The 27,229-nt window shown below is 39.6% G+C and overlaps 1 protein-coding gene across 1 annotated transcript in view; it reads left to right on the forward strand.

Moving 5' to 3' along the window:
- The window catches only part of SLC12A8 (solute carrier family 12, member 8), a 238,333-nt gene that overhangs the window by 198,583 nt on the left and 12,521 nt on the right, over positions 1 to 27,229 (forward strand). Inside the window, exons 10-13 of the mRNA XM_006884300.1 lie at positions 1,829 to 2,459; positions 18,338 to 18,432; positions 19,725 to 19,842; positions 24,148 to 24,208. Of these exons, the coding sequence (XP_006884362.1) occupies positions 1,829 to 2,459; positions 18,338 to 18,432; positions 19,725 to 19,842; positions 24,148 to 24,208 (905 nt within the window). The remainder of the gene's footprint in view (positions 1 to 1,828; positions 2,460 to 18,337; positions 18,433 to 19,724; positions 19,843 to 24,147; positions 24,209 to 27,229) is intronic.

Here is a 27,229-nt window from a genome sequence, read left to right on the forward strand (position 1 = left end):
AAAATCTCTGTAAATGTTTATGAAAATTAATAAAATATAATTATAGAAAAAAAAATTAAAAAGAAGAAGAAGAAACAAAAAAGAAAGTGGCCTATAGGCCTGCCTCTCACGTTCCAGAATGCCAGCAGTGGATGGAGGTGGGAAGTGCATGTCCTGAGAGGAGAGCTGACAATGTTAGCTGACTAGATGTGAGTGAATGAGAAGAGGCATAAGGAGTTTTGCTATTTTCTAAGGTGGTGCAGAAAACTACAAAGAGAGTGACTGGAAGGGAGGGGATTAACACTTCGAGTTTGGACATGTAAGTTTGAAATCCTGTTGGACATGAACTGGAAATGTTGGGTGGACAGTTGAGTATTTTAATGTAGGTTTGAGAGCTACATTTTAGACTAGAGGCTCAAATGTGGGTGCTGTCAGCACAGAGCTGGTCTCTAACGCTGATGGAGATCACGGAGGAGTTAACAGAGAAGAAAAAGAGCTCTGAGGGTGGAGCGCTGCGGTTCTTGGTTCTTTGAAGGCTGACACTTCAGCGTCCTGTAGGAAGCAGCAGGAGCGCTGAGAAAGGAGCCTTCAGTGAGGAGGAAGAATGGAGAGGAGCCAGGTGAAGAAGAGTCTTTTCAAGAGGAGGGAGTGGTCAGCTGGCTCAAATGGTCTTGTGGCAAGGAATTGAAGACGGACACGTGGTTACTGCTTGTGGCCCAAGGAGGGTGCCGTTGACTGAAAACCAGTCACAGTGAAGTGGTGGATTGCCCCTCCCCCTTCCTGTCCACCCGCAGCTCCTCACACCCACCTGCCTAATAACAAGGAGGGTGTGTTATTTGTTCACACGCGTATGTTTCGTGTAAGAACCCCCACTCCAGCCAGCTGGGACGTTGTCCAGGTTCTACTCATTCCTATAAGGTCATTTTTTCCATTATAGCCTGGAAGGAATCAACTTTTTACTTGAGTGTTAAACTCAATGAAAGGCAAGAAGAAAAAAAAAAACACCCCAAATATTTGGAACATCAAAGTTCAATAATAATGCCACATATTAATAGTTTTTATATATGTGTATTTATATATATATTGTTCTTATATGCCGTCAAGTTGCCTGCAACTCATAGCAACCCTACGTACAATAGCTCTGAACCCTTTCCTGTCCTGAACCAATCTCACTGTCTCCAATACAGAGCCCCTATTACTATAGTCACCGTGTCAATCTGTCTCATCCAGGATCCTCCTCTCCTGTGCTGTCCCTCCACCCTTCCAAACATGATGTCCCTCTCCAAGGAGTGGTCCTTCCAGACAACTTGCCCAAAGTATGTGAGATGCAGCTTCAAAATCCTTGCCTTCAGAAGGCAACTTGGTTTCAGCCTCTCCAGGAGAGATATAGATACATGTATAATGCTTATGATAGAGAGCTCCCATAGCCTCGTGGGTAAGGAGTTGCATTGCCAACCCAGAGACACTCGGTTTGGATCCACCAACTGCTTTGCAGGAGAAATATAGGCAATCTCCTCCCATACTATTTACTGTCTCTAAAACCTTGCTGGAGGGTCAGCTATGGGTCAGTTCCAACTTGATGGCACACAACAATGCCTATGGTGTTTTAGGGGGCCTACTGTGCTTCAGCACCAACTGAAGCATTTTACATGGATTATCTCTGATGCTGACAGTAACCCCATGGACTGAATGTTACTATTCCAAGATTACAGGCAAGCAGTTGTCAACTTGCCAGGATCACATGGAAACTGTGACTGAGCCATTATGAGTTGTATTTCTACTGTGTAATGTGATTGATTTGCTTTTGAAATGCTCTTGTCAGGCATGTTATTATTTTCTGTTTCTACAGAAAGGACCGAATAAAACGCCTGTAGCTGCTATCTGCCTGACCAGCCTGGTGACCATGGCCTTTGTCCTTGTAGGTCAGGTGAATGTCCTGGCCCCCATCGTCACCATCAACTTCATGCTGACGTACATAGCAGTGGACTACTCTTACTTCTCCCTGTCCATGGGTCCCTGCAGCCTTCCTCAGGTGCCTGAACCAGCAAGCAGGGAAGACAGAGAGGCTCTCCACTGCTCTGAGCACCTGCTGTTGGACAAGACTCCCAACTATGGTTCTGAGGGTCCTGGACAAAGCCTTTCTGAAGGCACGCTGCTAGAATTCACCAAGGATATGAATCAACTCCTCCAGCTAACCAGGAGACTTGAGAGCAGCCAGCCCAGGCAAGGGGAGAGAGATGGGGCCCTAGAAAGTCAGAAGAGGAAACACAAGAAGGCTATCAAGAAAACTCTACGAGATAGCTTCCTTCTAGACCTCACGTCCTCTTCAGAGACCTCTGAAGAGCTGTCTCCTCCCCCCTCAGGGCAGGAATCAACTTGGGGCTGTCAGAGTTCTGGGAGTGAATTGATTCAGCTTGGGGGAACAGGCAGAGAGCACCTTGTCTCCGAGTTGTATAACCAACCCGCACCCATTGAAGAAGGTGAGTGCTGTAGAATCATACTACGGTCTCTCTCTTTTTAAAAATTGTGATTTTAACAAAGGTTTACAGAAAGGTTGCTTTTTCATTCATTCATTGTTGCACATTTTCCTCCCTCCCTCTTCCTTCCCTCTTCCCTAGTCTGCTCTGCAATGGACCTCTTGTTCCAGACGGTTGTCATACATACAATGCCTATACATATATTCCTTTCAGACAGTTCTTCCTTCCCCTCATCTGTTCAACACAGTGTTCATTATCTCTCCACTCTTTTCCTATTCTCCCCTCAACACCCCCATGTCAGTCCTGTTATAACAGTGGTGTTGTGCAGTATTTGTCCTTTTGTGATGGAGGTATTTCACTCAGAATGTCTTCCAGGCTCTTATTTTGATGTGACAATTGCTTGTCTAACATACACAATTTTTGTGGCTCTTTTTCCAGGACCTTAGCCAGTTCACTTCATAACTGGGTTTAAAATTGTTCATTTTCTTTTGTAAAGTTGTGTTTGGGTATCCTCTGCATTGTTCTGCAATTTTACTCTGTTACAGAGAGTTCATCTTAAATGGAAATTTATATCCACTCGTGTATGCCCTGGTGGCACTCTAAGGCTGGATATTCTAAGTCACCAGTTCCTTCATGAGAAGAAGATGTGGAGAGTTGCTTCCATGATGATTCCAGCCTTGGTGATCCTTTAGGCTAGTTTTACTCTGTCCCAGAGGTCACTCTAAGTTGGTATTTGATAGAGATCTGTGGTTAATACTTCAATATCCATTTATTTTCACTCAAAAATCAGTTGGTACATATTGCTAAGAGGAATGGAATTGGATTTCTCCTTTCAAGAGAAGTGGAAATGTGTTGTGATAAACTAGCTGACAAGGACTCAGTGTGTCTTATGTGTGGAAAATGCATCTCCTAAGTCAGGCAGAAGAACATGGAAAGAAGGGGGCTATGGAAACAGCTTTTCTCTGCTTTCCACATTTATGAACAGAGAGAGGCTTTCGAAGAGATGCTTACAAAGCATAAGATATTCTGAGAGAAGTAATTTTGGAGATCTTGACATGCTTGGAAAGGTAGAGGGTCTGGGAAAGAGAGGAAGACCCTGCATGAGGGTACATTGACACTCTGACCACAGTAATGACCAGCCGTGGAGATCGTAAGGATGGTGCTAGAGAGGGCACGGCTCGGAACTGCTGTTCAGAAGGTTGCCATCAGTCTGGGTCAACTCCAGCCACAACCACAAGACAGATGCTTTTAGTATGTAATTATTTGTTAATTACCTAATTAATATTACATATACAACACAACAGATAATTTTTCCCTTTGCAAATGAAGACCCTGGGGTCTGGTGAGGGCACAGAGAAGCCAGAGCTGACACTTTTCTGCACAGCTGGGCATCACACCTGGTCTGCCTGCCTCTGAAGCATTCAGGAGCTTTCCTGTCTCTGATTTTGAATGCTGCATAGGAAGATATGGGCAGAGAACTCTTAGGGACCAAGAAGGAGCTGTCTTAAAATAAGTGCTTTCTTTCTTCCTTTGTACCTTCATCTCTAAATTGGGGTTAATGGTAAAAGCATTATTTAAAATGTTAACATTATTTTATCATAATAAATGTAATTTAATAAGCAAATATATGAAAAGTTAAATATTAGTTTCTACTTTTCCATTCTCTCTCTCTCTTTTCCTTCTTTGCCCCTAATCCAGGGAGCTATGGTCATGCTGTGATGAAAGTATTCAGCTGTCAGTGGTTTTGGGTACCTACTAGTCCCCCACTCAGAAGGATCTATTTTCAACCAGAAGGGTTACTAACTTTCATATTACTAAATGATCCATCCATCCATATTGCTATTTTTCTGTATTCCAGTCACACATATCATCTTTTAACTTCCTGTTATGGAAAATGAGAATATAACTCTTTCATACCACTGCTTCTTCTGGTCCACTCTCCCCAGTATAGTTTTATCATGTGGTTTTTAAAATTAGCTTAATATCTAAGACTTGTGTTGCCACAACTCAGGAAATATTGGCCAATCCTGAGCCACACATTCTATGATTGAAGTTTCTTTTTTGCATAACTTTTTGTTGTTGTTACTAGAGTCAATCATTGCCTTAGTTTTCTTCTTTATTTATTTATTAATTATTTATTAATTTATTAATCATTCATGTGCATTATGTTTCCTTCATCTATATTGCATTGTATACAATCATCATTTACATTTTTATACTCATTCAGATACATTGTTTTCATTCATGTATATTTTACTTCATATGATCATTTCTGTTGTTGTTGTTGTGTGCCATGGAGTCGCTTGTGATTCATAGCAACCCTATGTCCAACAGCCCTAAACTCTGCTCTGTCCTGTGCCAATTGCACTGTCTCCGACACACCCATCCCAATAAACCCAGTCACCGAGTCAATCCACCTCCTAGAGGGCCTTCCCCTCCTGCTTAGAGAGGGCAGAAAGAAATCTTCACAGGCAAAAAAGCAAGGCAGCACAACAGAGCTGAAAATCCCCGCCCACACAGGTAGAGGACCCCCATGGCTGCATGGGACTTGGTCTGGCCCGAGGGCCACAGGCCCAAGGGCCAAGAAGAAACTACACACCAGTTCCATAGGACACATCACCTTCATTCGGGACACATTACCACTCAACTTAGGGGACTCTGGTCACAGCATAAGAAACTGTTAGTAGTGGACCTGTCTGGAATCACAAAAGCCAAGGAAGCTTTAGATAAAGGCTATCATATCAAGGGCTGGACAATGGGAGCTAGATATTGAAGGGAATGGGTAGAAGTGTATGGGTATCTTGATGGATGGTGGACCAAGGAAATAAGTGGGTCAAGTCACTTGTGCCAAGGGCAGGGACAACACTGAAACTAATGGTTAATTCCACAATAAGGGATATACTTTCACTTCTTCTGTAAAATGCTTATCTGTTGGATACTTCTCTATATCTTGACATTCAGATTAAGACACACTAGGAAGAAGGATTGGCTATCCACTTCTGAAATAATAGCAGGTCTCTGAAAACCCTATGATCATTTCTATACATGGTATTTTATGTAATTACTTGTTATTGATCTATGTATGATTTCTAGCATCTCACATCATCAAGTCCATATTGTCCTTTGCCTATCCTTCTGTGCTTCTTTCCCTTTTGAAACATTAGGTTTGGTTTTGTGTTGTTTTTGTTTTTTTAAAAAAAGAAAGAAACATTGGTTTTAATCTTATTTCCCTGGTTTTCTGCTACCATTTTCCTCTACATGTCTTGGCATAAATTTAAATTATTATTTCCGAAATTCTCAAATTAGGATGAGAAAGATGACTCAAACCTGGTCAGAACCCATCCATATATTTTTTTCTTTTCCCTTCTGTCTTCTGGCTCCCACTTCAGTGTTCCAATCTGGACTGCCACAACACTGTTGCCTTGGGAATTCTCTCTTTTCCATACTTTTGTATTGAATCCAAGGAAAAAAGATCTTTTGGATGCAATATTGCAGGGGAATTTTGCCTTTTTTTTTTTTTTTCGGTCTGCCTGATGGTGAGGGACGTCGTGTGTTTGAAGAATTTCCAGCATTTATGTGTCTTGGTGGGAGGCAAATCTAGCCTTTCACACTCAAAACTGAAAAATTCCAGATGCTCGGTTTTCCAATTTTCCCTTCAGCCAGTGTCAACATAAGACAAGGATTCTGCTAATTAGATGTACCCTCCTCATACTTGGAATCTGGGACTGGAAACCTAAAGAAATGGAGACTGAGAAACTCTGGAAGCTACAGAACAAGTACATCCCTGTCTCATCATCTAATGACAAGGTTCCCTAGGTTAGTGGGGTAGACTGTAATGCCTATTGCAATGTCTGGACTATTTATTATTGACTATGGATCCTTTGGCTTCTTTTCATACTTAAAAATAAAACACTACAAAACTATCCATGTTCAAGATTCGTTGATCAAGGCAGCTCACCATAGAATGGTTAGAAGTAAGTTAGTGTTTTCCATGCTGAAAGTTTAACAGGACAGCAAATAATAAATGTTGGAAAAGATGTAATGAGATAGGAACTCGTAGATGCTGTTGGGACTGTAAAATAGTACAACCACGCTGGAAGGCAGTTTGGCATCTCTTCCAAAAGCTGAACATAGAAATTCCATATGACCCAGCTATTCCACTGCTTGGAATATATCCTGAGAAAATGAGAACTGAGACGCAAACAGAGATTTATACACCAATGCTCATAGCATGGTTATTTATTCACCATCACAAGAATGTAGAAACAGCCCAAATGTTCAACCACAATCGAATAGATTGAGATATTATGGAATATTCACATGATGAAATACTACACAACACACAGGAGCAATAATTTCGTAGATCACTACCTAACTTGGAAGGGATTGGAGAGAAGTATGCTAAGAGTGAACTAACGCAATCCCGTAAGGACAAATACTGGTTAAGACCATTATTGTAGAAATAGAAAGTTAACTATTAAAACATGTACAAGGATCCAAGGAGCAGGAGGGTAGGAGCAGAGGAGTGAGAATGGGCAGGGGGGTAATTATAGGGTTGCATAATTAGATGGGTAGAGGGAGGGGTGAGTAAACAAAATGGGAAAGATCTGCTGTGAAACACAATGTACACTTGGTAACTTTGTAAATAAAGCAGTATAAAATTAAAAGTTGGTTGATTTTTTAAAAAAAATAAGTTAGTGTTTTCACTGGAGAATAGCAAATGTCAATATCTGAAGTTTTACTTGCCTGAGAAGACATACATTACTGCTTGCGTTCTGGGAGCAGAGGGAGAGGAAGGAATTTGAGGGATACATACTTTGAGTTCATGTCCCTGTTTCTACTCAATCTCTCAACTCTTCCTTGTGCCTGATATCTCAAGGGTGGACACTCCCTGTATGACTTATTCAGAAGAAAGCTCTCTGGGGAAATAAAGAGTCTTGATGTTCAACTGCCCCAAATACCGACCTGTCACCAACCCTCTGTGCGTCCTACTTCTGTGAGTTCTGGTACTTCTGATCTTGACCTTGGTTGGGATCCACCCTGCAACTGGCTGCTTCTTCAATATCTAAAGGCCATCAGAATTCATCCTCCTCTGCTCAATCTTTACTACTCCACTGTCATGTTACAGGACTTGTTTCTCTCTCTCCTTCCTCTCTTATTCTCTCTTGATATTTGCTGCTTTTTCAATTTCTTTTCTGCCTTTCATTCCTTTCTGGAATTTTAGCAGAGCCTTGAGGTTAGTCTACCATTTTTAATCAATGAAGTGTTCCTCTTCAGTGACCCAGTCTTAATCACATCACATCACATCACATCACATCACATCACATCACATCACAACCTTGGCTGACTACTCCCTCTTTCTCCACCGCCCCTTCCCCATCCTTGCTTGACCTCGGTGCAGACTTTCTTCATCTTGCACCTGGACTCCTGCTATGTTTACAAGTCAGTCTCCCACCTCCAGACTCCCCCACATCCTGTTTCTCCTTCACACTGCCCACTGAGTGATCTTTCAAAAAGAAAATGCTGATCATGGCTTTCTTACTTTAAAAGTCTTTGCTCAAATCATAATTCCTTCTGTCCAAACACTATCCTTGATGTAATATGCAGTGTTTCATAGTCCCATCCCAACCTACCTTCCCGGATACTTTTCTCACATCAACCCATGCTGTTTTATTTTCCAGTTAAACCCAAATTAGTACCCTAAATACAGCTTGTTCTTTCATTCCTTCTTTCCTTTGCAGATACCATTCTGCCTCCCTGAATTGCTTTACTCCTCACTTTCTCCATCTGGAGAGCTCTTATCATATAAAAATCTATCTGACCTTTAAGAACATTTACATTCTTTTTGAGAAAGATTTGCTGACTTAATTCATTGTGCAACCTTAACCATTGATTCACACCAAAGTGGTTATCCCATTGTTGATACTGGTTTGTACATTATTGTCAAAAGTACCTACCTATCTGTCTTAATGAAAATGGATACTAGCTTCACCCCTTTCCCGTTAGCCTGTGAGTGTCTTTTTAAAGATCAGGTCTTCTCTTGCCTTTGTATCCACCACAGTATCCCACATTGTCAGTGGCCCATAGTGAACACTCAGGAAAGGTTCGTGTAGTTGATACATAGTTAAACAAATACTGCCTAAATATTCGGACCTCTGATTGGTGAAGTAGAATAGAAAGAGTTAAAGTATTGTTAAGAACTTGTTTTGTGCAACTCGGATACCATAAAACAAGACCCAAATAACTATTAAGTAAATATTTTTGAGGACAAATAACAAAGCTATTAAAAATCAACCTGGGGTTGTTTTTTATATCTTAAAAAGCCATTGAATTCCTTATTTACCACAGCTGTGCAAGAGAGATAATTCTGATTATTGAAGATACCATCAAAGATGAAAAAGACCTGATTAAGTAGAAACAAACAAAAAAAAACATTTGCACCACAGAGTAGCCCAGAAGGAAACAATTACTCTGACAAACATAACTGATGAAAGCATACCTTCCTAAGTACATTAGTTTTGAAAACAACAAACTTAAAATGTAGATTTTTTTAAAAGGTCAGATGGATAAGCAGTTTAAATAGGAAAAGTCAATGCCAGGCTCTTTCATTGTCTATTCAACAAATTAATTTTCATTGTTAAGTGTGCAACACGATTAATAGCTAAAAAGATCAAGTATTTATTGAGGAGCTCTGGTGGCATGGTCTGTAGGGAGCTGGGCTGCTAACCTGAAGACAGTGCCTCTCTGGTGGTTCAAAAAGATGGATGATCTCCTCCCGTGTGATTTACAGCTTCTGAAAGTCCACTGAAGGGTAAGCTATGAGTCAGTTCTGACTGGATGTTAATGAGAGAGGTTAATTGACTGTGATCTGCGTACCTGGGACTCAGATGGTACTTTGCATAGCTTAGCTAGCCTAAGCCCAGTTATTGCAAAAGGAACAGAAAGTGGGACATGGGGGCACAGGGCTGGGAGTGTCTCTCTGAAAGGGCCAGAGGGATTGAGAGTTGCAAAACCCCTCAGCACCTCAGAACAAACAGCACATAAAGAACCCATAGCCCAGCCACATGGTGCCTCTAGAGCCACACCAATAGCAAGACATTCATTTATTCGTTGTTGACTTCTCAGACTGGTACTCAAAGAATATGACCCAATGTAAGTCTAGGTTTTAGCCCAGAAGCTCCAAGATACAATTCCTCAATTAATCTAGGCTCTGGTTTCAGTTTAGCAGTTAGGTTATCCTTCCATCATCTAGCAAAACCTTTAACTGCAGCCTCTGTCTCAGTGCTCCTCTGGTTTCACCTTGCCACAGTTTCTCCACAGCAATGCCACAGTCTCTCCAGAGCAATGCCACAGTGTTGCTCCACTGTATGAGAAGTATATTCCCTCTCTCTCTCTCTCTCATCCTAGTCCTTGTTGGTGATTTCCAAGACCATGCATGTGTCTGTCTGCAGTTGACGGGGTTAAAGTAATGGCTAAGAAAGCCAAGTATAAGCTAACACCACAGTCATTGTTACTAAATTTTTTATGGACAACAATCCTGAAATTTAGAAAATGTGAACACTTGCTTAGGAAATGAGACAGTAAGAATTAAACCTTGGTCTGTCTGGCTTTAGAACATGTATACTTCACTGTTACAAAATGTGTGCTCCTGGCTGTAGCATGGACTAAGCCATAGTGTTGATTAGATGAACATAAAATATATATAGCAAATACCACATATATATTAAAATATTGGAACTTTTAAAAATTAATTTTAATGAAAGTTTACAGAGACTTTGGATTTCCATTCATTCATTGTTACACTTTTCTCCCTGCCCAACCTCCCCCTCCCCAAGAATTTTTAAGTAAAAAACAATATATTTGTGGGAAGCAGGTATGTGTACACATTGCTGTGGCAAATAGAAATGGATTCGTTGCTTCTGGGTCTCTTGATAAAATAATTTCATCAGATATGGAATTTTTTAATATATCATTTCTTCAAATACTTTCCTCTACCCTTCTTTCTCTCCTGTCTCTTTGAGACTTTCCTTGTATGTTTGTTGGTGTGCTTGTCATTTCTCCATAGGTCTGAAGACTCCATTCTTTTTTCTTCCATCTTTTTTCTCTGGTGCTTGATTAGAAAATTTCTACTGGTTAACCTTCATGTTCACAGATTCCTTCCTCTAACAGTTTTTCAAAATTTCTATTTTTGTACTTTATAATGCTAGAATTTTCTTTTTAAAAAATTTGATTTTATTAATTTTAATGAAAATCTGCAGAGATATTTCTTTTTTAAAAAAAATTTTTACTAGTTTGTTTACAAAATTCAAATACATTGTTTTTAAGAACCTTTCAATTTCCCTCACTCCCTCACCCATCAAATTGTATAATGCCATGGTTAATCACCCCTCCCCCTCACATCCTCATCCTCTGCTTCTAGCCTCTCCCACCCCTCTTGGATCCTTATACTCATTCTACAATAATGGTTTTATACAATATTTATCCTTGTGGGACTAAGTTCACTCAGCATAGTGCTCTCCAGTCCCTCCCAAGTTAGATAATAATTTTCAAAATCATTGCCCCTGCGTGCTGCATAGGATTCCATTGTGTGAATGTACCATAATTTCTCAATCCATTTATTTTTGGTTAGATATATGGTCAGTTTCCATGATCTTGCGATGGTGAATAAATGCTGCTATGAACATTAGAGTACAAATTTCTGTTCTATTTTAAAAATCTTTGTCATCGTTCAACGACAATGGAATGAATCAAAAATTATGGTACATTTACATGATGGAATACTACACAGAATCCAGGAACAATGATTCTGTAAATTGCTACCTAACTTGGGAGTGTCTGGAGAGCATTATTCTGAGTGAACTGTCTCAATTCCATAAGGACAAATACTGTATAAGACCATTATTGTACAATGTGTATGAGGATCCAATGCGGAAAGGGGGGAGCAGAGGTTAGAGTTTGGGGTGTGTGTGTGGAGAGGTTAATCACAGTTTGCACAATTTGACAGGTAAAGGGAAGGGGAAAGATCCAGTGTGAAAAACAATGTATACAAACTTTGTAAGTAAATCAGCACGAAGAAAAAAAGATCATGTTTTTTCCTATGGAAAAAAATATTAGAAAAATTTTAAAAAATAGCATTAATATTGCAAGTCTCATTAGTTGGTAACTTATGATAAGCAGAAGTGAAGGTTAAGGTTATTTTGCCTCTAAAAGCAGAATTGAAGCACATAATTTGCATTTCAAAATTATCAAATAATCTTAAGATTTGCATATCCTTAACAAATTTTAAATTAAAAAAATAATTTTAAAATGGTAGTCACAGGAATGACAGCATAATGCACTACATATACGAAAGAGCATATTTCACTCAGAATTACAATAAAGTATTCCTTTTCTAAAAAAAATCTTTGTCATCATTTAAAAAATTGTTGAAATTAGATTTTCCTTAATACTTTGATTATTATTATTGTTATTGTTGTTCTTATGTGCCGCCGAGTTGAAACTGACCCATAGCTGACCCTCCAGTACATTTTCAGAGACAATAAATCACATGAGTGAAAATTGCCCATCCTTCTCCAAGAAAGCAGCTGGTGGATTTGAACCACATGACTCTGAGATTGCGCCACTGCCGTTGATTTGATTCTACTCAGAGCAACCCCACAGGGCAAAGTATAACTGCCTTGTAGATTCCCCAAGGCTGTAAATCATTACAGGGCAAAGGATCCCATCTTTCTTCTATAAAGCTGCTAGTGGATTTGAACTGCCAACTTTACAATTAGCAACAAAATACTTTCAGCCACAGGGTCACTAGGACTTTTTTTTATATATACACATGTTGTTGTTATTGTTGTTGTTGTTGTTATGTGCCATCAAGTCGCTTGCGACTCACAGTGACCCTGTGTACAACAGCCCTAAACTCTACTCTGTCTTGTGCCAATCACATTATCTTTTACATTTCCATCCCAATTAACCCAGTCACTGAATCAGTCCACCTCATAGAAGGCCTTCCCCTCCTGCACTGTCCCTCCACCCTACCAAGCATGATGTCCCTCTCCAAGGACCGGTCCCTCCTTACAACATGTCCAAAGTATGTTAGACGGAGCCTCAGAATCCTTGCCTCCAAGGAGCCACCCAGTTTAACCCTCTCCAGGATGAATCTGTTTTCCTAGCAGTACATGGTACCCTCAATACTCTTCTCCAGCACCACAGCTCAAAGGCATCAATTCTCCTTTTATCCTCCTTAGGCATTGTCCAGCTCTCTGATGCATAACAAGTGACTGCAAAGACCATGGCCTGTATGAGACGCACCTTAGTCTCCAGAGAGATAGCTGCTTTAAAGTCTTTACCTGTTAAATTCAGCATCTGGGCCCTCTCAGCGTAGTTTCTTTCCATTGCTTTTTTACCCTGATAATGGGTCAGTTTCATTGTTGTATGTGTGTGTGGTTTATTTTTGTAAGTTATTTGAATTTAAATAACAGAATCTGTCTTTATTTTGGTTCATGGTAACTGATTATCTCTGTTCAGTTGTTTAGTCTTCTTTTTCAACCAGGCTTCTGAGAAGTCTCCCCTGTGTCCCATACCCATGATATATAAGTTTCCATCTTCCTCTAATGAATATGTGGGTGGTTTGGGGAGTACATCAAAGTTAAGAGAAAGTCCTCTAGTCTCTTCTAGCTTTTTTCCATTCCTTTCCCAGGCTCCATTGAGTTTCCTCAGATATGAGTACAGTTTCTTAGGAAGTCAGGGAAAGAAAACCTGAGGAAGTTGTCTATTCCTTCTTGGGCTCTCTCATTTCCAGGTTCACCGCCTTAAATTTCTGTGTGGTCTATTGTAAGCACCAGCAAAACCCTAAAACCTTAGGCTAGCAAATGAGTGGATTTTCTCCACTTAGTTTCTGTTGTCTCACAATCTTTGGCTTATAAAGTTACCAGTTTCTGCCTCTACCCTAAATTGAGTTTGGCCCCTCCAGCAGTAAAATTGCTAGTTTCTAATGGCCTCCACTTGGATAAAAGTGCTGTTCTTGCCGAGCTGAGTCAGTGATGGGAACAGCCCAGGCAAGAAGGCCAGAGATTCTCACTGCTCTTACCTTCAGCTCTAGCAGTTTTTCAAGGCGAAAAAAACCCCTCAGTTTGTTTTCTTCTTTTGGTCAATTTCCAGAGCCTCAAATGGTTGTTTTTACAATGTTGTGCAATTGTGTGTGCGTGCGCCTGAGTGTTGGGTGGATAAGGTTAGGCTATGGCACAGTTCCTATGGCCAGACCCTTTCTTTCTGGTTCATTGCTTTGAAAGATTGCTTTTCCAGACTGTAATAAGGCATATTAAACTGTTTAATTTCTCTGATTTAGTAAGTCTATTCAGCAAATTGTTTATCAAAGAAACAGCCCCCGAGCAAACAACACACTTAAAATTGTCAAAAGATGCTGTAGCTGCTTGTGATAAATGGTTGTTGTTAGTGGTCTTTGAGATGCCCCTTGACTCCCATGCCCCTCCTGTCCTCCAGGGTAGAATCGCTCCATCCCATTTTCTTAGCTGCACTCTTTATGGAAGTAGAGTGCAGACCTTTCTTCTGGGGAGCTATGGGGGAGGTTTGAACTGTCTACCTTTCAGTTAGCAGGTGATCACAGAGTGTTTGTCCATCCTTAGCTTCTTTAGGGATTGCTTAGAAATAACTTCAGTGCTCAGCATTTGCTAAGTAGTTAAAGCAAATTATTATAACATGATGAAATACTTCATTGAAAACATGATCTTGTTTGGACTGTCTTACACTAACCGTAACTGTTCTGGAGCAGAGGGAGTTGACACAAAGGCAATGGGCCTTTTTGGTTTGTTCGTTTTGGAAGGTTAGTGATAAGTCAGGATTAACTCTAACTCTAGGCTACCAGCGTTCCTTCATTATACCCAAGGAGGCAAATCTCCTTCACCAAGCCTATGGTTGGATTAAAATAAAAAATCATATATTGGGCCTGTTAAAATGATATCACTTAATAGAAACCATTCAAGTATATCAGAGCGGATGAGAAAGGCACAAGATAGCAAAGAGTTCAGATCTGTCATTCATAGGGTTGTTGTGAGTCACACTCTGTTCAGTGGCACCCAACAACAACAATAGCAGTGAAAACCATAGTAATATTCTCTCTCTAAAAGAAAGTAATAGAGCCATCAATTCAAGTGAATCATAAATCTTGGTATTTTGCTTTAGTACACTTTTAATAAGGAGACTTTTTGAGTCACTTTTAGGACTCAATATGAACTTTTGGGATTTAGGACTTAAAAGTTGGTATTTAAAGACAGTACTTTCTCCCAAAGGCATAGAGGCATAAAAAGATCACTATAGTTGTTGGAAGCACGTGTTGAAGGCAGATAGCATGGCCTGTAGTTGTTGAGAGGAAGACTTCTCTGGGGGCTGGGATGGTTTGTTCAAGCATTTCTGGAGCATGTACATTTCAGACATTGCTTGGGGAACATACTAAAGAAATATAAAAAGTCTCTTCTCTTACAGAGTTTACATTTCAGTAGGAGAAAACACAGTAGCAATTATGTACAATATATTGAGAAGTGATAAGTACCAGGAAAAAGAATAAAGTGGGTTAATGGGATAAAGAGAGAACAGAGTGGAGAGGAAGGTGTGCTGCTTCCAACACCTTTGTCAGAAAAATATTTGACTGAGATGTGGATATTTTGGGAACTGAACTGTATCAAGTAATGAGCCATGCATAAATGTACAGTAAGAGTTACAAGCAGAGGTGATGGCATACATAAAGGTACTAAGTGGGAGGTGACTTGGAAAACCTAAGAGCAGCAGAAGTGCAGCACTGAGGAATGAGAATGAGAAAGGAGGGAAGAGGCATATGAGTGCAGAACGGAAAGCTGGGGCCAGTGCTGTGTAGGGCCATTCATGACATTAGATTGATTGGAGGAGGTCTTTGCAGAATTCTAAGTAAGGGTAAAGTCAGACTTCAAGAAGATCACTGCCTATAGGAGGAATGAGTTATGCAGAAGTAAGAAACAGAGCAGAAACCAGTTTGGTTTGTCTTAGTTAGGATAGGCTAAATATCCCATGACTGCCAAAAGAATAAACACTTATGTCCTGGAAATGGTGAGGCTGGAGCGCTCCTTGAGGGCAAGGATGACAAAGCTTAATTTTTCATATTCTGGACATGTGACGAGGTGAGGTATTCTTTGGAAAGGGATATCATACTTGGAAAGATGGAGAGTCAGTGAAGGAAAGGAAGACTCCCAATGAGATGATTGACACTGTGACTTCAGCAATGGGCTTTAGTGTCTCAGAGATGAAGAAGATTGAACAGGATAGGGCAGAGTTCAGGGTGGCTGTTCACAGAGTCGCTACAAGTTGTACTCAACTTGACAGCACCTGAGAAGAACAGTAACAAATTGTTATAACAAATAGGCCCCAACATGTAGTGGCTCTAACATAATGGGAATTTCTTTTTAATTTGTATTAACCATCTAAGAGTGCTCTCTAGGTTGGTGGACCTCCAGGTACTGGATCAGGGACATGAGCCCTTTTATTTGATAATTTCGTTGCCCCTTAATGCTTTGTCATGTTCACAGTCATGATTCTGTTACCACATTCAGATTCCTAAACCATCAAAGACCTTGAATAGGCAAAAAGGGGTTGGATCAGAGCACAAGTAAAGGGACCCACCTCTGGTAGGAACAGAGACTGCATACATTTGGAAAAAAGAGGAGTTAGATACAGGGGACTGATGCCAAGAGCTGGTAGATTGAGTAGTGAGAGGATGAGAATGTTCTCTTTTGAAAGAGATGCAAAATTGTTATTTCAAGAGAGTAAGATAATGGACTAGCTATAATAGCACTGGCAAATGCTGACATGTGGAAGCAGATATTACATGCATGTGGATATGATAGTTTCAGACCGTGTAACCTCTACAGGGTAAGAAGGTAGTAAAAATTAGAAGGTGGGTGATGAAAAACAAAAATGTGCCAGGTTTCTTGACTGCAGGTCCTTTGGTAAACTATGAATAATTGGAGTAGGAGACAACAGAACAAATGAGATTGAGGAGGGAGCCAGGGAAAGGAAGCAATGAACTAAGAGTGGGTTGCATAACAGGATTTCAGAGGTGGTTAGGTTTCTGGGGGTAGATGTGTCAGAGACAGTGAGATTGGCTCAGGATAGGACATGGTTCAGAGCTCTTGTACATAGGGTCGCTATGAGTCACAAGCAACTTGACAACACATAACAACAAAAGCAACCTTTCTGGGGGAGTCTTTGGATAGTTCAACTTAGCTGCTAGCTAACTGGAAGGTTGACAGTTCTAATCCACCTGGAAGAAGAAAGATCTGGTTATCTGCTTCTGAATAATCTATCCTAGCCAAAACCCTATGGAGCACCATTCTACTCTTACACAGATGGAAAAGAGGGAGTTGACCTGGGGACAACTGATCGTTGTGTTTTGTTTGTTTGCTCGTTTCTTTTGGAAGGTTACTGATAATAACAAGGGATGATGATGGTTAGTAGAAAAAAGTGTTGGTGGAGAATTTCAAAGAACTGAGAGACTGGAATACTTAATGAGTTTAATGAGATTTTTATGTAGAAGTCTCCATGACCTTCCCAAGAATGATGATAGGGATGGAGAAAAACTGTGAGCCTGGGGTTGAAATATTTTAACAAGATAAGGAGAGTAGCCAGGAAGTATAGTACTATGTAATGATACTGGATGGTGCATGAAACAGTGTGAGGGCATGTGCTTACAACGGCCTAGGATGTAAAAACCGCAGTGAGCAGAAAGGATGAAAGATTTGAACTAAGTATACTTAATAAATCCTGGAAGGAGCTCTGGGGGCCTAATGATAAGAAACTTCACTGCAATCCCAAAAGCATGAGGTTCGAACCCACCAGCTGCTCTGCAGGAGGAGGATAGGCAGTCCCTGAAAACCCACTGGAGGGTCAGCTGTGTGTAGATTCTGATGTTGGCACACAACCACAACTGAATCCTACACATACCAGACTCTAGGTTCAAGATGCACATGGGCCCTGGCATCATGAAACATATAATCCAGGGATAATAGAAATATGTAAGGAAATAAACATGTAATTACACATAATGACAAATCCCATGAAGCAAGGAAATGAACCATAGGGAAAGATTAATGTGGGAGGAAATGCATTTAGATTTTGTTGTGGGAGCTAATTTTTCTGAGGATGTGATATTTGATCTGGGAGCTGTGGGATGATTAGGAATTAGATGAGGGATAATGGCAGTGGAATGAAAGATTGAGAATTTCAGGGAACTGAGATACTGGAGTACTTAATGAGTTGTTTATGTAGAAGGTATGGTGTCTTCTACATAGGCAAAGGGCTGTGCAGCCGGATCTTACACTGATTCCTTTGCAGACCCTTTCTCCTCAAGCTTCTAGACAAAGGAAGCGAGAACAGCTCCTCCCTCCCCCTCTGTCTTCCATCATCAACTTCTTAACTGTACACCTGAGGCTTGGGCTGACATTTAGAGTCAGAAGGTGGCAAAGCAGATGAAAACCAGCTTGACCCAGGAGTCTCAGTGGTCACACCCGGAAGCAGTATTTCCAGATGTCCAGTTCTCCTACTCTCTGCCCTTCTATCTGGAAAAGAGGAGATCGCTGTCTTTCTGAGTTTTCCCAGACATCTTAAGTGACCTGGTGTGCAAGTGGGTCTTAGAAGAGCTGCTGTCCACACCCTCTCCCCTCCCTTCTCACGTCATTGCTTGGAGAGAGGTCATAAACACCTCCCTTCTCCAATGGTTAGAGTGGGAGCAATATTTACGATGAGTTACAAAATTAGGGAAGACAAGTCATCGATATTTGCTCCCCAGATTAGGAGATTTGACAGCAAATTGCTAACTAAAGATTTGACTTAATTCTCCTTAGATTTCTTCCTGAATTCCAGACTCCAGGAACAAGTTGTCCACAGGAAATCAACTTTCTACACCCGAATGTGCAATCCCTGGGTCTCCCTTTTGGGGGTGAGTAACTTCATCTTTATCTTGGTTGCTGTGAGGCAGATGTGCATCCAAGTGAGGCAGATGTGGGCTGGAGTTAGGATGTAGTGCTGTTGTTCTTATGTGGTGTCGAGCTGGAACTGACTCATAGCTGGCCTTCCAGCAAGTGTTCCGGGCTTGTTTGTTGCGTGAAAAGAAATTGCCCATCTTTGTCCTGCAGATCAGCCGGTGGATCCAAACCACTTGCCATTTGAGTTGGTAGCACAGCTGCTTACTCACGAGGTCACCAGAGCTCCCTATGCAAAGTTGTTGTTGTTGTTGTTATGTGCCATCGAGTCACTTGTGACTCCTAGCGACCCTATGTACAACAGCCCTAAACTCTGCTCTGTCTTGTGCCAATCACACTGTCTCTGACACTCCCATCCCAATAACCCCAGTCGCCGAATCAATCCACCTCATAGAGGGCTTTCCCCTCCTGCGCTGTCCCTCCACCCTCCCAAGCATGATATTGCTCTTCAAGGACCCGTCTCTCCTTACAACATGTCAAAAGTATGTTAGATGGAGCCTCAGAATCCTTGCCTCCAAGGAGCAGCCTGGTTTAACCCTCTCCAGGATGAATCTGTTTGTTCTCCTAGCAGTCCATGGTACCCTCAATACTCTTATTCAGCACCACAGATCAAAGGCATCACTTTCTTTCTCTCCTCCTTAGTCATTGTCCAACTCTCTGAAGCATAGCAAATGACTGCAAAGACCGTGGCCTATATCCGACGCACCTTAGTCTCCAGAGTGACACCACTGCTCTTCAGTACCCTATGCAAAGAGTGGGGCTTAATTAGGAGCCATGTCATTTCACTTCCTAGTATATTAGAATATAGATGATATAAACTATGATGATATTATGCTTAATGAATAACTTATTCTAGTAATGATTTAATTTTTAAATTGCTTGTTATCACTGATGATCTCTGCATCACTAAATTCTTGTCAATACAAAACTAGCATGCTTCCATGCTAATTTGTTTGTTGTAGGGGGAGTGAAACAAGGAGTCAGGATATCTATGGGTAGCTGTCTACTTTCTGATAGTTTTGATTAAAGCACTGCTTTTGGAGACATCGTCTTCCTAAATAGCTGACTCAGTGAGATTGTGTGGTTTGTTTAGTTTTAATTGTGAGTTACCTTCAAAGATGCCGACTTAGACAGTGGTGGGAGGTCGATGAGAAGTACTGTCATTTCTTTGGGTCCTAACTTTGAGGTTCTGCTGATGAGGACGTGGAAGATCATTTGCGGACTTGTCCTTCCTGCTCTCTTTGCACAGGTTGTTGGGTCCTTTCTCATCATGTGTGTGATCCAGTGGGTCTATACTCTGGTTAACATGAGCATTGCTGCCATTTTGTATTTCTACATTGGCCGGACCAGCCCAGGACTTCACCTTGGTAAGCTGCAAGGTCCTTTTGCCTCCATCTACCTTGTTTTCTTTTAGCATTCACTGACAAATATGTTTTAAGTGTCTATTAAGTGCTGATACTGACTCCAACGGGAATCTCCTTTTCCTGCAGCTTATAATGTCAATAACAATTCAACTGATTGCTATCAAGTTGATTCAGAGTCATTGCTGCTCCTCCAGAGGGTTTCTGGAGGCGTGAGAGGAGATTGCCCCTCCTTCCCCAATGAAGCAACTAGTGGATTGAAACTACCAGAACAGCACTTGTTTGGACTGGCAGTGTACCTCCCTATAGACGACTCCCTATGCCACCAGACCTCCTTGCTTATCATCTTGGAGGGCATATATGACACACACACATAGTAACCGTGATACAAGGTAGTCAGAGGCATATGTGCTGCTGGGTACCGTCAAGTGGAGTATGACTCATTGCAATCCTATGAACAACAGATCTGAACCTTACCCGCCATCTTCATTATTTCTGATACATGCATTATTCTATTATGTCCATTAATATATTCAATGTGTCAATCCAACTTCCTGAGGGTCTTCCTCTTTCATTTACCCTCCACCTTTCCAAACATGTCTTTTTCCAAGGACTAACTCCTCCTTACAAAATGTTCAAAATGTGTAAGATGAAGCTTCACCATCCATGCCTCTAAGGAGGAGCCTGGTACACAGTCTCTAAGACGGACTTGTGTGTTCTCTTGGCTGTCCACGAGAGATTAAAAAAAGGGAAAGTAAAGTTTTGGAATGTCAGAGGAGTAAGAAATGGCTTTTCTCTGACAGTATCAGGGCAGACTTGGGAGGAACTTCACTTGCTGATTCATCCAGTGAATATTTGTGGAGTGCCTGTGTGTGCCAAGTACTGCTAAGGTATTGTGGTTATCGCAAAACAAAATAAAAGCCCACCTCTTATGGCACTTACCTTCAAACTGAAAGAATACTGATAAGAAAAAGAAAGAATGTATGTTGGCATTGAAGGCTGTCCTTTCGGCTACATGGAAATGGGAGATGAGAAGACATTCCAATGAGAAGGACCAGCATAGAAAGGTACTAAGTAGGAGCCTATAAATTGTAAATGACAAGAAGTAGTATGTAATTACAAGCCTAGATTCGTTAGCTGAACTACTAAAATCATAATGCAAAGTAGACTGTTGGCAGTAGCTTAATATAGATACAGGGACCCAGAAGTACACAGTGAAGTTGATGGGAAAATGTATCAAGAAGTCATGTGTGTACATAAAGTCTCTATGAGTCAGAATCAAATTGATGACAACTGTTGTATTTTTTAGCATATAATCTGCCCACATAAATAATGTGAATATGCATGTAATGCACACGGTATATATAGGAGATTACACAACTGGTTTACACAGTTGGCACCAAACATATAAGGTATGTGTTCTTTGGGGGAAAAGGCAGCAACAATACGACTACATTCTGTTGCCTTATTAATATACTTATAATAGTTGCAGTAGCTTTTTGTATGAAGTTATCTTCCAATAGAGAAATTTGTATTTCTTCTTCAAACAACATGGGGGGGGGAAAGGTCATTTGTCTAGAGGAAGACAGAGACAGCATGAATGGATAAGCATTCTATCTGAGGAAAAGGAACAGGGTGAAAACAATCTGAGATGGATGGGGCATCGGAGCTCATGATCCTTAGTACAGGAGCCAGACCACAATGAATCCGTTAATTCTTCTTTTAGTGAGTGCAAATTCGAACCTATCACATGTCAGTTTCTATGCTAAGATCTAGGCATAATAAAGACTACATTATAGTTCCTAACTTTGGTGGTCTAGGTGAAGACATATATAGAAATAAATATTATCGACCCTATCTAATACAGTGTAAAGATAATATTGAAAAAATATGCACTACTTCTAAGTAACGTAACCATATTCCAAAATAAAACAATAAAATAGAAGATACAAACATAACAAGCACTTAGCAAGGTATAAATAAATCTGTATTATCTAAAAATAACAAGGGAATCAAAAAGGAGAAAATCCATAAGGAAGAGAATAATCTATTACTTGAAGAAACGGATGTTACCCAGATGATAGAGCAGACAATAAACCACTTTGCAAAATAGTTTGGCAGTTTACTGAAAAAGTAACTGTGTATCTTCCAGATGACCCATCCATTCTACTCTCAAGAATTTACCCAAAAGAATTGACAATATATGTTATACAAAAGCATTACATGAATGTTTATAGAAGCTTAATTTGTAATGGCCAAACATTGAAAACAACCCAAATGCCCATCAGCAGGTGAATGAATAAGAAAATCATAGTATGTTCATAAAATGGAATATTGTCAACAATAGAAAAGAATGAGCTTTTTAGTACATGCAATATCAGGTGAATCTGAAAATAATTATGCTTAGTGAAAGAAACCAGACAAAAGTTATCATAGTGTATGATTTCATGTATTTATAATTCTTTAAAGTGGAAACTATAGTGATAACAGATTAGACATTGCCTGCAGATGGGGGTTGAGAGCAAGGATAAATATGAGGTCGGTCTTAAGTAGGGGCATGAGGATACTTTTAGTGGTGATGGATACGTTTAGGACAGCATAGGAGAGGAAGACCCTGGATAAGATGGATTGATTCAGCCACTGGGGCAATGAGGGTAGGTGTTTCAGAGTCAATAAGTTTGGCACGGTATAGAGCACAGTTTAGCGCTGTTGTACACAGGGTCACTATGAGTCGTAAGTGACTCGATGGCACATAACAACAACAACAACAATAACTTTAAATACATAGTTTGTTTCTTATAAATTATACCTGTTAAGCTGTTACATGCACGAATAAATCCATTGTAACAATATTCTATGATGTCCCATTTAAAATAGAGCAATCAATTTCCGTTTCAAACGAAACCAGATGGAGCATATATAATAATCCAGGCAAACTGAAAGAAAGGTTGTTCAGAATTAGAAGAGGCAGGTATATATTTGAAAGATGGGTACTTCAAACATCTTTGAGTCAGATGTTTATGAAAATCACTGTTAAAATTTTTAATGCAAAGAAGTCCAGATATAGCTAGTTTAATGAAGGGAATATATTTTCATTAATATGGTAATATTTATTCAAGGATTGATTTTTAATTTATTTTTTAAATGTGTATTTTTAAAATATCCCAGAAATCTATTCATAGGAAAGTATGAAATAAAACTTCAGGGAAACCTCCATCTAAAATTTAGAAAATTCAGGATACAAATGATTACAAATAAGCTGATTCAGTTAATAAAATGTTTTATCTTCTTCTGATAATATAAAAATGTAAAAGGAATTTCTTTGCAATTATTAAATGTTAATTATGCAAATATTAATGAAAACCTAAAATTTATCCTCCCTGTAACAGATCATTTCATCAGAACTCGACATTATCCTGAATAAACATATTGTTAGCTTTAAAACTTTAAATAATATTTGCCAATTCTAGTATAAACCTCTTAAAATTCATGCTAACTTTCTGACCATTTATTAGTCATTGCCCAATACATCAGTTTTAACCAATGATAATATAAATTTTTGGTGGAGTGAATGTATATAATTTAGAAAAGCATTTATAAAGCTACATCTGATTTAGTGTTCTAGAATTATTTCTAATTTGTTACGTGAGACTTTTTAGAAAACTCACAGTAAAGGAGGGATGACAAAAGGAACAAAGGTTTATATGTGCAGTTCCAGCAACTGTGTCTAATACTGGGATTATCAGTATCAACACAATCCCACTGCAGGCTTCAGCTCTAACATTTCTACATGCTAAACTATTGGGTCCACTGAAAATATATTGAAAAACTTAATAAATGCAGATCTTGTGGGATACTAGGCTATGAGGATGAAAGAAAACATTCCTTATCCTCAAAGAGTTTATAGTTTAATATGAGATATTATCATATATATTAAATATTTATCAGCATGAATCTAAGGAAAAATATTAACAATTTTGAAAAAAAAATTCTTAAAATTGAAGTTAGCAAGTCCTCTGGCCTTATGCTTCTTATTTATACCACTCTATCCTATTTCTTCCTAGGGATTTTAGAGTTTGGAAATAAACTTTTAGCAACTACACAGGAGGATGAAGTCCTTAGAAGGCTACTTCCAGGCAGTATTGGAATGAATATAGTTTGACTAGCCTGAAAAAGGGTTCAAAAAACTCAGTAATACTGTGTTAATTCTGTGTGTGTATCAGGAGCTGTGCCTTTATCCTGTTTGTAACTGGGATTCTAGATGCATATGAAAAGTCTTCATCAATATTTACATGTCTTTCTTCTCTGCAGGATCAGCATCCAACTTCAGCTTTTTCAAATGGATGAAGTCTCTTCTGATCCCCTCCTGCAGGTCTGTGCCAATCTGGGGCCAGTACCAGGCTCACGACTGGTCCAGGGTTCTGGGGGATGTTAGGGTCGTCCATTCCTATATGGCCATGGGCCGGAATTACAGTGTGGGAATCTGATAATTGATAACCATGAAGAGAGCTAGATGTTGCTCCTCACTGCCCTCCACAACATGCAGTTCTCTACTGCATCAGATGCCTCTTCTGGTTCATATCTGTTTCCTCTTGTCCTCAGTCATCACAAGCAAAACTTTATTCAGAATCCAGTTTCTGGGTGACAATTCAGTCTACGAGGCATTGTAGTTAGAATTCTTGCCTTCCATTCAGGAAATTCAGATTGAATTCCTAGTTCCCTGGCTGTGTGCCTCATGCACAGTTGCCACCCTCTGTCGGTGGAGGCGTTTGTTAAGCAGGTCTCGGTGGAACTTCCAAACTAAGACAGACTAGGAAGAAAGGCCTAGAAATCTACTTGCAAAAGTCAGCCAATAAAAGCATGAGGAATGACAACTCTTACTCTGTCATGGGCATAGCACCACAGCAGAAATTATTTTATTCTCTTGTTCATAGTGTGAACACGGATCTGAAGTCAACTCAATGGCATTGAACATTTTTTTTTTAAAAAGGCATACCTCTTGGTCTGTGTCCTGACCATATGTTTCACATTATCCAACTCATCAATTTTCAATCATACATAAATATAGAAAGAGAGAGAAAGAAGACAAAATGGTATAGCATGGATTCAAACAGAAAGTGGGCAGATTGAACCCCTCAGCTCCTCTGTGGGGGAAAGAAGACCAGCCTCTTCCAATAAAAATTTAAAGCCTCAGGGTTTCCTCTCCCCCCTTAAGCCAAAGAGAAAGAAAAATGGACCTACTATGGATTTCCAGAGAACGACATCAACCCTGCTTTACACCCAAAAAAAAGAGCATCAGTATAGGGGTCCTTCAAAGATCACCTTCTCTTGGGACATTATACACTTATAACAGCTTAATGCTACCAATAAAATATTCATATAATATCAAGAAAGCAACAGGCACTATCAAACATTATGGAAAAACAAAATAAGCCTTCTCTTAATAAAAACAGAGCTAATTGCAGACCCAGTGAATACCCCAGAAACAAAGAGCCAGAAGAAATATGTTGATGCAGTTATTTGAACAACTACAGATGAAGGTGCAAATGATAGAAGAAACAATGGAAATCATTAAGAAAGAGAATACTCAAGAGGCAGAGAACCAGAAGAAATATATTGATAAGGAGCAACTTGAACTACAGGAGAAAATGCAAAAGATGGAAGAATTGGAACTATAGATGAAGAGGTACAAGAACTTAAAAAATCATCACAAGACAGAGAGGGTACAGTCAACACAGTGCTAGAAATAACAAAAATATGTGAAAACACAGTCCAGAATATTAAAATTAAAATGGCAAAAATATCCCACATGCTGGAGGGACAAAAACTTAGAGAGACAAGATAGAACAAAGAGTCAGTGAGTTGGAAGCCAAGAGATCAGACATAAAGAAAATTAAGAAAACATTAGAATTGTGCAGGATAACATCAAAAGGAACAACGTACATATGATTGGAATTCCAGAACATGAGAGGGACAGGGAAAATCACTGAGAAAATTGTAGAAGAGGTGCTAGAAGAAAATTTCCCAGGTATTGTGAAGAATGGAGACATCCACATCCAAGAAGTTCAGTGAACACTAAATAGACTAGACTGAAAAGAAAAAAAGTCAAGACGTATCATAGTCAAATTCTCCAAATTAAAAGGTAAGGACAGAATACTAAAAGCAGTGCAAGAAAAACAAAGAGTCATCTACAAAGGGGAACAATTAGATTAGGTTCTGGCTACTCAGCAGAAACAATATGAGAAAGCAATGGGATAGCATAGAAAGAAAGCGGAAAGAAAATAATTGTCAGCCAAGGATCCCATACTAAGCAAAGCTGTCCATCAAATATGAAGGAGAAATCAGATCTTTTGCAGAAAAGAAGGAACTTAAGGAATTTGCGAAAACTACAAGAAATTATAAGGGCAGTACTTCCCACAAAGACACCAAATGAAAGTGGATGGAGCACAGACCAGAAACAACAGAAAAAGAAGCAAAGCAAAATGGCAATGATAAAATCTGGCTAGTCAACAATCATATTTAATGTGAATGGACTAAATGCCTAAATGCATCAGCTAAGAGAAAAAGAGTAGCAAAATAGATAAAAAAACAAAGCCCATTAATATGTTACCTACAAGAGACACATCTAAGAAATGAAGAAAAAGATTCAAAATCAAGGACTATCAGTGGTAAATTTTAATAGGACAGCAAGTAATAAATGTTGGGAGAGGATGTGGCAAGATAGGAACTCTTAAACATTGTTGATGGGATTATAAAATGGTACAACCACTCTAGAAGGCAGTTTGGCGTTTCCTCAAAAAGCTGAACATAGAAATTCCATATGACCCAACTATTCCACTGCTTGGAATATACCCCAAGAAAATTAGAACTGAGGCACAAATAGATTTGTACACCATTTTCATAGTAGTGTTATTTACCATCACAAGTACATGGAAACATTAAATGTCCAACTGCAATCTAATGGATTGAGAAATTATGGTACATTCACATGATGAAATACTATGCAGCATGCAGGAGAAATGATTTTCAAAATCACTACATAATTTGGGAGGAACTGGAGAGCATTATGCTGAGCGAATTAACACAATCTCATAAGAATAAATATAGTATAAGACCATTATTGTAGAAATAGAAGAATAATTAGCAAAATATGTGTGAGGATCCAAGAGGGGTAGAGTCGGAGCAAAGGGTGAGGATGTTAGGGCGGTAAATCACAGAGCCACACATTTTGATGTGTAAAGGGAGAAGTGGGTAAAGGAAATGGGAATGATCTGGTGTAAAAAACAGTGTATATGAATTCTGTAAGTAAACTAGTATAAAATAAAAATTTTATTTTAAAAATATCAGCAGGAGTACTCATAATGACCAGATTTTAATCTGTCTTTTAAAAAAA

Source organism: Elephantulus edwardii, unplaced genomic scaffold (assembly GCF_000299155.1).
Source record: "Elephantulus edwardii isolate Elephantulus edwardi_28Jun2011 unplaced genomic scaffold, EleEdw1.0 scaffold00032, whole genome shotgun sequence".
In the NCBI taxonomy this organism is placed as follows: domain Eukaryota; kingdom Metazoa; phylum Chordata; class Mammalia; order Macroscelidea; family Macroscelididae; genus Elephantulus; species Elephantulus edwardii.